Source organism: Vicugna pacos, chromosome 18 (genome assembly GCF_048564905.1).
Source record: "Vicugna pacos chromosome 18, VicPac4, whole genome shotgun sequence".
Taxonomy (NCBI): domain Eukaryota; kingdom Metazoa; phylum Chordata; class Mammalia; order Artiodactyla; family Camelidae; genus Vicugna; species Vicugna pacos.
The window spans coordinates 43,752,745-43,762,960 of NC_133004.1; the positions used below are offsets into that span (position 1 = coordinate 43,752,745).

At 62.5% G+C, this 10,216-nt stretch overlaps 1 protein-coding gene across 1 annotated transcript; it reads right to left on the reverse strand.

The window, feature by feature from the left end:
• Positions 1–350: 350 nt before the first annotated feature.
• On the reverse strand, positions 351–9,720 carry FSCN1 (fascin actin-bundling protein 1). Its single transcript, XM_006210387.4, has 5 exons — positions 8,744–9,720; positions 2,871–3,027; positions 2,634–2,755; positions 2,204–2,371; positions 351–1,724 (listed from the first exon to the last, which is right to left on the reverse strand). The coding sequence occupies exons 1-5, from the start codon at positions 9,573–9,575 to the stop codon at positions 1,522–1,524; spliced, it is 1,482 nt and encodes a 493-aa protein (XP_006210449.2). The 5' UTR covers positions 9,576–9,720; the 3' UTR covers positions 351–1,521.
• Positions 9,721–10,216: the final 496 nt, after the last annotated feature.

Genomic DNA, 10,216 nt, shown 5'->3' on the forward strand with positions numbered 1-10,216 from the left:
GGCACCCCCTACCCCCGGACTCCAGCTGACTCTTTCCAGGGCCTGTGCCCACCTCTACCTGGGCCTGTCCTCCAAGGGCGACCCAGCCAGCACACCCCAGTCCCAGGGGGCCACAGCCTGTTGTTTAGGGATGTGGCTGGAGGCCCACAAAGCCCCTCACAGTGAGAAGGGGGCAGCCCAGGCCCCACGCCGCCAAGCTCAAGTCAAGGCGCACCTGCCCTGAGGCAAAAGAAGTTCGCTCTACTGGTTTGTGTGTGCTTGTCCTCTGACTCCTAAACCTGCAGGAGAAGGTCCATTGGGCCCACCCCTCCCATCTGCCCTTATCCGCAACACACATACAGGCCTCGGGGTTGCAGACTTGCATTATTTTATTTTGCTCTTTCCAGTCTGAAGCTACTATCATGGGCATTTAGAGTTATACAAATGACAATTACAAAAAATAAAAGACCAAGACACCCAGAGTGAGATGCACGGTGGACACTAACCAGAGATGAGGGAGCCAGCAGGGGCAGGGCTGGGAGCCAGGGGCCGGTGGCTTCCACAGGGCTCCGGGCTGAGGGCGACGCCCCGCTTCATCGCGCTGAGATGGAGGAGTCCAGTCATAGGAGGAGCACCGATCACACCGGGGGCTCTGGCTGAGGCGGTTTGAGGCCCAGCACCGCCAGATGGGGACACAGGCCTGGGGCCAGTGAGAGCCCCCGGGGAATGGTCGGGGGTGGGTTCTGGATTCAGGGAGGTACCGCACCTGCCCCACCACTAGATGGGCAGAGGGCACTGAGGCCCAGAGATGCCATCCATCTCAAAACCCCACAAGACCCCTTTTAGCCCACTCGTGGCTACTACCAGGCTTGCCTGAGGCTCCCACAGCAGTAACATTTCATTTAAAAAAAATACTGATTTGGTCATTTTCTACTTCCAGTCAGGCCAGGTGAAAGGAAAGAGACAGGAGCAAGGCCCCCTGTGCAGTGGGCAGGCCCGGACGGCCGCTAGGCCGGGCCTCCGCCAGGCACAGGGACAGGAGGGGCTCTCTGGTTCCAGCCCCACGCTGTCCGGCTTTCCCCCAATGCAGGGATGGTGCCCCAGGAGGGCCACCCTCGGACAGGCCTGGGGCAAGTGCTTGGCTCCTGGGAAGCTGCGGGCTGGGAGCTCTCGGGAGAGGACAGGAGATTCCAGTTACACACCCCGCCACACCCAGGGGCTTGGGAAGGCCTCCCAGCCCCACACTTCTCCTTGGCCTCTTCAGGGAAATAAGGCTCAGAGTCATCTGAGGTCAGAAGAAAGGTTCCAGCCTCGCCCAGGGCAGAGGAGAGAGGGCAGCGGGATCTGAAATCCCTCCGAGGGTCAGGCCACAGCCGCTGACCTGCCTGGGGGAGGCCACATAGGGCAACGGGTGAGGGCACCGTTTTCTCTGGGTTTCCAGTTTGAAAGGCAAGGGGCTCGCCACCTGCGGCGGAGCCCACGTGGAGAAGAGAGTTAGCAGGAGGGGTCTGGGCAGGGTGGGGACAGGGCGGCGGGCGGGGGCTAGTACTCCCACAGCGTGGCGGGGTCAGTGGTGTCAGCGCAGGCCTTCAGGACCCCGGCGTGGTCCCCCTTCAGGTAGTGCCCGCCCACCCTGATGGCCACCTTGTTGTAGTCGCAGAACTCGAAGAAGAAGTCCACGGGGGTGTCGCTGCTGCTGGTGACTGAGGAGTCGTTGCCCACCGTCCAGTACTTGCCCGTGGAATCTGGGGGGGGGGGGCAGGGCAGAGGGAGACCCCGTCAGGCCCTGTCCTAGGCTCTGCTCCCCACCCTGCAATCATGGCTTCCGGAGTGGGGGCGGGGTCTGACACTTCCACCCCAGCCTCCGGCCCACGCCGGACTGGAGTCCCTTCCCCAGCCTCCCACCAGGGTTCTGGTCCAGTAACTCAAGTGTGTGACGCCTCCCCTGCCCACCCCTTCCAGAATCCTGTCTCCCTCTCTAGCTCTGTCTGGGCTAAGCCAGGAAATCTCCCTCCTATACAGACAAAAGGGGAAGGGGCTACCCCCAGCCTAGACCCCTGGTGGCCACATGGGGTCTGGAATGGCCCAAGCCACATCACAAGGTAACCAAGCTGAGCCCCAAAGCCAGGGCCAAGTAGGGCAGGAGGGTGTTGCTCCCTGTGCCCCAGCGTTGGCCCCCTAGGCCCAGGGGGCTTCATGCAGCTTCACCCACAGGAGAACCTGCCTTTGATGTTGTAGGCACCATCCCTGAACTCCAGCTGGAAGACATCGTAGTTGGAGCGGTTGGCGTCCAGGGTGCCCGTGACCTTGCGGCAGCCGATAAAGCCGTGCTCCCCGCGGAACACGATGATGGGCCGGTTGATTAGCTTCATGAGGAAGAGCTCCGAGTCCCCTGTTCCAGGAGGTGGGAGGGGCCGTGAGCCTCATGGGGGTGGGGGTGGGGGGAGGGGGGGTGCCAGGCCCAGGGTGTGGCTCAGAGAGGGAGAGCAGGAGCCTGGGGTCACACAGCATGCCAGCTCAAGGGTGAGGCTGTGTGGTGCCAGTTTGGGGGGATGCCTAGCACAGGGCAGTCTTTGGGTGGGGTTGGTAAGTGACCATGGCACAGTCAGACCCTTCAGGGAACCGGGACTTGGGGTGTGCCTACAGGTGGCTACCTGCTGTCTCCACCGAGGCAGCCAGCTGGCCATTCTTCTTGGCTGTCACAAACTTGCCATTGGATGCACGCAGTATGATCCGCCGATCACGCCACTCGATGTCAAAGTAGCAGCTGGCGTCCCTGAGGGTGGCGGGACAGGGTCAGGTGGGGCCGCCCCAGGCCCTGGGGCCCTGTCCCACAGGAAAGGCCGGCCTGGAGAGCAAGGGCAGTGACAAGCGGGCAGCGGGGCACTCACTTGGTGGAGGCTGTGGACTGCACACCCCCAGTGGCCGTCAGCGTCCAGTACTTGCCCACATGCGTGCGGAAGGCGCACTTTTTGGTGTCACGGTCAATCTCCAGCTGGAAAGTCTCTTGGTCAGTCTCTTCATCCTGATTGGCCGACAGGTCCATACCTGTGGGGAGAGCCTCCAGCTAGCACGTGGACCCCCTACGCCCCCAGGTTCGGGCTGACCCACAGCGCTGCCCTCACACACCAACACAGAGGGGCTGCTGAGGCCCCTCGGCCTCCACTTCAGGGGGCAGGCCCCAGGGTCCCAGTCAAGGACCAAGGCTGGCTACGCCCATTTACAGGCCACTTTCTCTAAGTACAGAAGTGATCCCTTCCAACAAACCAAATGCAAAAAGACATTCTAGAATCAACTGGGAGAATCTTAATGTGGCCCAGGATCAAGTAGTGAGGATTAATTGTTGTTAATTTTGTCATTATGTAAGAAAATGGCCTTGTTTTTTAGAGATACAGACAAACATTTCAAAATGAAATGCCCTGATGTCAGGGATTTGCTTTAAGTACAACCAAAGCAGTGAATCAAGGGACAGATGGAGCTAGAATGGCAGAATAGCATGTGCTGGGTGGCTCATCATATCCATCCTGCTTCTGTATACGTGTTAAAGTTAAGAGGAGGCATAAGAGCAACATTCCCATCAGGCATCAGGAGATTTACACGTTTCCACGTCCCTAAATCTTCCGGGGTTTTGCTTCCACACGCTGTGGCTCCATCATTTTGCATATCCATGTGGCCCCTCCCGCTAACGCCTGGAAGTAGGATCTTTGGTCCCAGCAACCAATTATCCCCCAAGCGCCGTGGATTCTAAGCGCCTCAGCAGCAGGGCTGTGGGTCGGTGTGTGTGAGTCACTGTTCGGGCTTTGAGGCCTTTATAAAGCGGGGACCACAGTGGTGGTGGGCAGCCGATGTGCCTTCAGGGGAGATGAGCTGGCAGGCGGCGGTCTGAGCCCCCAGCCCCTCCCCCAGGACCCAGCCCTACCTAGCCCTCCAACCACCACCCAAAGGGCCTGAGGGCGTCAACCCATGCTGACCAGGTTTGGTGTCCCTGTATAAGCGCCGCCCCCACCTCACAAAGGAGGCTGAGGCAGAGAGGTGATGTCCTTGGCCAAGGTCACCCAGAAAGAAAGCAAGGGTTCCAGGGACTCTCAGGAGAGGTGGACAAACGTGGGCCTCCTCCCATGCCCTCTCCCCCAATCCTCCCTCTTCTCTGTGGAGGGTGGAGGACTCTGCAGGAACCCCCATGGGTCACCCTGGGCCCTGAACCAGACCCTCAGAACCCCCGAGCTCAATCCTTCAGGCCCACTGGGCCCCCTCAGCCCCAACATCAGGGGTCCGCTGGGTGCCCGAGCCACCCAGAAGAGGACCATCCTAAGGCCACGCCCGGGGGCACAGCCCGGGGCCAGGGTCCCTCCTTATTCAGACCTCATCCAGCCCTCCTGCCCCAGTCCTGCCTGCCTGGCCACAAGACACCACCTGCCGAAGGCACGGCCGGCCAGCTGATGGGAAGGAAAGAAGAGACAAGAGGAGAAGCCCCACAGGGCACACCTCAGCTGCAGCAGAGATAGAGGGGGTCCCCAGGAAGAGGGGCAACGGGAACAGGGAAGGGCCCTGGATGGCAGTCAAATCTCCAGCACCGTACCAGCCAGCCCGGGAACAAACACAGGAAGCACAGCAGCTCCCTCTCGATGGGGCTTCTGGTTACTGGGCGCTTAGCCAGGGGTAGCCCCCGTGCTCATGCGGACGTCCCTCAGCTTGGCTGGCCCAGCGATCCCATGGAATGATTCCTATCACCCTCCTCCTCCCATGAGGAGCAAAGCGAGGCTCTGCGGTGCTCAGCGCTCGCCCAGGGCCACACAACCACCGCCATCTGCTCGCTCACTCAGGCCCTGTCCAGCCTGGTTGTGTCCAGTCCTGGAACTGGTTTGATAAAAAGGCCTAAGCCAGCCAGCAAGGTCCTCAGTGCCAGCCACCCTTGGGTGCCGCTCAGCCTCAGTTTCCCTCTCTGCCCGTCCAGAGGGCCTGGTCTCTCCATTCTGCCAGGAGATGGAAAGGATTCGGGGGCCTGGTGCCAAGCAGACACCAGGTCTTCCACCCACAGCAGGAAGGGGGCGGGGGAGCGAGTTGTCTTCCTGCGCATCCAGGGGGCGCCTCCTGGCTCCGCGGCCCTGCCCAGACTGGAAAGGCCCCACTTGGCCTTGGAGTCTCTAATTAGAGCTGGGTTACTATGGGAACAGAGTTTTCTTCAGGATTTTTCTTTTCATCAACAGCAGCACAGAAAACCTGAGTCACAGGCTCACAGGAGCCCTGGGGAGGCAGGAGACGCGGGGGCTCAGCTGAGCCCACGGGCCCATCCCCACCCCCCTCCAGACAGCCCTAGTGAGATACCGCCTGTGCCCTCTCCATCATGGCTTTCCCGGTCTCCAGCCTCTGAGCCATCCTTTACAGTGGCTCAGAGGGGCACCCCCTGCCTGCCAGCACACCCCATGGACCCCCCTCAGTCTTAGCAGTTCTCCAATTCCCCTGGCTTGTTCAAATCAAGCACTTGCCACCACCCCCATTCAGTTTAAGCGAGGGAGCCTAGAATCATCTGTGGCCTCACCTGACCTCCCCTCTTTCCAGTCACCTCCTGCCACTACCTGAGCCGTTCAAATCCCTGCTCCGTCCTTCCACAAGCTATTCCCTGGGCCTGAAATGCCCTGCCTCATCAGGAGAACTCTTATACATCCTGCAAAGCCCAGCTCAACCAGCCCTTCCTCAGCCAGCCAGCTTGACCTTCAAGCAACTAGGACTGGGTACTTCCTGAGCACAGAGTCCCCAGGGCACAGCTGGCCAGATGCAAAGAAGCTGTGATACCAGTTGGGAAATGTGGTAAGGCTTCACCCAGAGTCTGGCTGTAGTCCAGGGCAGGTGAGGCTCCAGAGGAGCATAAGTACTGCCACTCAGTGGCCCTACCATCCTCCATCCCTGCCCAAGCTGTGTTCCCCTCCGTGTGGTCACAACTATACCACCTCCCAGGACCTGGGACAGTTGTCTGCCATCTGCCTTACATCAGCTCTTCGGACCCCTACTCCCTGGTGGCCAACCCTGCCTCTGATGGTGGCTGTGATGGCCTCCTCCCAGAAATATAACCTGGCCAAAAAATGTTCCCAGGGCAGCCCTGGGCCAGCACTTTAAAGATGGGGAAACTGAGGCCGGAGAGCAGATTGCAGCTTCAGCAGGGAGCACCCCGCCCCCTCCAGGCATGGCCTGTGCAGGCCTGCGGGGATGATTCACATCCCCCAGCCAGCTAAACTCAGGATCCTCCTCCTTCCTGGCGGTGTTTCCCAACATGTGTCAGAAGCACAGAGGCCGCCTCCTTGCCACGCAGTCCTGTCCAAAATGGCCTCTGCACACGCCCCGCCCCCCCATCCTATGCCGGCTCCGGGTCCTCTGGTCATCCTCCATCCCACCAGGAAGACCCGAGGTCAGCCAACATAAGATCAAGATGAGGACCCCCAAATCTGAGGCCAGTGGAGTTCTAATCTTGGCTCCCAAAGCCCCTTCCCCTTTAAACTCACAGATGGGCCAACACCTCTCCTGGCCCAATTTCCGGCTCCTCCTGCCCCAGCAGCTTGAATCACACCATGACAACCCCAGTGAGCTTTACTAGAAAGAGGAGGGCATCTGCCTAGGCTTGCCAGTGTCTGCCAAAAACACCCCCAGGTTCTCTCTGCATCTTCCTGGCCCTAAGGGTGAGGGCCAGGGCTACATGCTCCAGCCACATCTTCCCCAGGGAAGGTGCTGGATGCAGCCCAACAAGCACAGAGCACTGTGTTATGAGCACCCAAATCGGTCCTGTGGCCCTGCTGGCTGTTCCAGTCCCACATACTAACCTCACCAGCTTCTTCTCAGCCACACTGAGCTTTCTGCTCCTTCCTGCCTCCGTGCCTTTGCACAAGCTGTGCCCTGTGCCTGCAACACCCAGATACATGCTACCTTCTATTCATCCTCAGGTCAAGTGTCCTCCTCAGAAAGGGACCTCCCCCATCAAATCTGGGACCCTCATGTACTTCCTGGACCCCGATGCCTTTGCTAGACACCTGTGGGATGTTGCTCATGTCCCAACAAGAACATTGGGCCCAACAGGAAAGGATCCCAGACATGCCCATTTGCTCACCACTCAGGCTTCAGCATGTCTCACTTGCTAGGGGCTCAGTGTTTGCTGAATAGTTGGGGAGTCCTGCCCCACCTACTGCTGTGTGAGACTGGAAAGAGGCGACCCACTGTGCCTCAGGGGGTCCACATAAGCACCCATTCTGGAGTCAAACCCAGTTCTGTATTCTGCTTACTTGTATGACCTTGAGGACCTGGCTTCACCTCTCTGCGCCTGAGCCCACCCATCTGTAGGATGGACGAGACACCACCCACCTCAGTCAGCAAACTCAGGCACAAAACTGCCATGGAGCCGCGACCCCCTCAACAGAGCCCAGTCAGGACGGTGGCCATCAGGAGGGGCTGGGGGCACTGACTGGGCTCCCATCCAACCATCTCCAGAGGCTGGGGTCCAACTTCCCATATTGGGAGCAAGACCCCCACGGTCCCCCAGTGGGAAAGAATCGATTGCCTTCTTGGCCAGAGGAGGGGCGAGGCCGCCAGAAGGAAGAAAATACGCCTGGAGGGGGAATCTATGAAGGAAAAGAGTGGGGCTCACTCCTGGCGCGCAGGCCGGTAGGAAATGGCCAGGCCAGCGGGAGGCCCCGGGAGAGGACGCAGCGCGTTGCAGCCAATTGTTCCGGGAGGGAGTTAACTCGAGGGTAGGGGGCTTCCCGAGGGAGCCAGGCAGGAGTCTCCCGGCTCTCTCCAAGGCCCCCTCTGGCACCCGCGGAGCAGAGCGCACCGGCCTGGAGACGCGCGGCGGGCGCAGGGCGGGGTGCCGGGCGGGCGGCCATCCGCGCCACGCCGTCCCCGAGCCCGGGCGCGAGGAGGGAGGCCGCCTCCTGGGGCGGCTTCGGACGGGGTACTGGACCCGGGGGTGACGCGAGGAGTCCTCAGCAGGGGGGAACCCGCAGAAAGCCGAGCCCCTCCCCCGCCCCACCGCATCTGATTTTCCCATTTGCAGAGACCGAGCAGGACAAAGGGGGCGAGGGAGGGCCCTGTCGAGGAGCCCGCCCCCCTGCTCACAAAGGCCGCGGCCTCGAGCGCGGGGCAGACGCGGGAGGAGGGGCTGGGGGGAAGGGCAGACACTTGGGACGCCCCCCTCTACCAGAGGCCAACCCCTCCCCGCAGCCAGGAGGGGTGGAGAAATGCCCGGAGGGCGGGGAGGTGGAAGAGCACCCTGCGGAGATCAAAGGCTCCCTCATCCAGCCTGCTAAAGGCAACCCTTAGGGAGTGGGGGCGCGCCCCGCGCCTGTGGCGACCCCTCGTCTCCGCCCTTGAGCTAAAGGCCCACTGACGGGGGGAGGGGCGTCCCCTCCCCAAGGGCTGAGCCCGCCGATCCCAGGGATCTGCGCGAGTAGGGAGGACCCAGATTGGGCTGGTGGTTCGGACGGTGGCACAAGGTGCGGCACCTAAGCTCGGCCCAGGGACCCCCAAGCCCAAGGTGGAGTGGGCGCTGTACAGCGGAACCCAAGGATAGGCAAAGCCCCACCCCTCGCCCCTTCCTCTGGGCTGGAGCGCATGTCCTGCGGCAGGGCGGGGTGGCCTGCGCGCCCAGCGGGGGCGCACCGGGCGTCGCTCGGGATTGCAGCGGCGCCGCGGGAGAGAAAGGGCGGGAGGCTGTGGGGACGGGGGTGGGGTGCGCTTTGTGCACTGCCCAGGAGAGGCGGAGAACGGCGTCTCCACTCACCCTGGCGCGTGGACACGTTCCTCTCGTTGGCCGCCTGCAGCACTACCTGGGCGCAGCTCTGCTCCAGGGCAAAGAGCTCGTCCTTGCCCACCTTGGTGGCCTTGCCCGCCTTGAGCGTGCCGCTGGGCCCCGACGGCGCCAGGTAGCGGCCCTCGCAGTCGCGGAAGGCCACCTTGCCGGAGCGGAACTCGAGCGTGTAGCCGGTGGCGGGCTCGGGGTGAGCCACTAGGCGCCCATCGTGGCGCAGGAAGCGGTGGTCAGCCGTCTGCAAGCTGTAGCGCTGGTCCTGGAAGGCCAGCGTGATGAGCGAGTCAACACCCCAGGGCACGTCGCGGTCCACTGAGATCTCGTCAGCGGGCCGCGAGCTCAGGTGAGCGTAGCGCTTGCGGGCCAGGCTGTAGATGTTGACCTGCGGGTGCATGGCGATGTGCACGCTCCACTTCTCAGCCGGCGACACCGTCTGAGCGAAGCACGACAGGCGATCCTCGGTGCCGCCAAAGTAGCGCCGGTGAGCCTCGGACTGCAGCGACCAGCGGCCGTCGTCGTGCGCCACGATGAGAAAGCGGCAGTCGGCGCCGGGCACCTCGTGTTCGCAGGTCACGTTGCCATCCTTGTCCGCCGCCAGGTAGCGGCCCAGGTGGCTGCGCAGGCACACGGCTGCGCTGCCCGCCTCGTCTGGCGGCTGCTCCAGCGTCCAGATCTGCTTCTTCTTCAGGCTGCTGGCCGACGCATTCACCTTGAATCCGAACGTCTCGGCCGTCAGGTACTTGTTGCTGCAGTTGATGAGCCCGAACTGGATTTGCAGGGCCTCGGCCGTGCCGTTGGCGGTCATGGTGGCTGCGAGCGGGAGGCCCCGGCGCGGCACGGGAGGTCGGTGGCGGGTCCCCGCGGCGGCGCCCTGCTCCTTTGTTCAGCAGCCGCGGCACGGCGCGCACTCTCAACAGCGCTCCACAAAGCCGGCCGGAGAAGCCGGGGTCCCTTTATAGGCGGGGTGACGTCAGCGCCGTGAGGCCCCGCCCCCGCCCCGCCCCGGGGCTCGCCGGGGAAGGGGCGCCGGGACCCAGCGAGCGCACAGCCTTGCGCAGGGGCCCGGAGGGGCGCGGGTGACGGCTCAGCTCGCCGTGTCTCCTCCTTCTGCACCGCCGTCTTCTCCATTCCCCCTACTTCGGGCCACCGCCCCCTCCTTCCCAGTGCCTGCCTAGGCCCCCGCCCGCTCCCCCCAGTGCCGGGGCCCCACCCCCGCAGCGCCGCAGCCTGAGCACGGGACCCCTCAGAGGCCCCCCATCTCAAGCCTAGCCTGGAGGAAGGCCGAGCCAGGTTTGAGGTTGTGACTGAGACCGCAAAGACCACAGAGCACATCAGTACTAAGCGGAGGCGGTCCGGAGGCTACTCGGAGGAGGTGGCCTTAGAGCAGAGCCTTGAAGAAGCCGAGAAGGGACTCTCCAAGGGCCTGTGGGCAGAAGGATGGTGAGG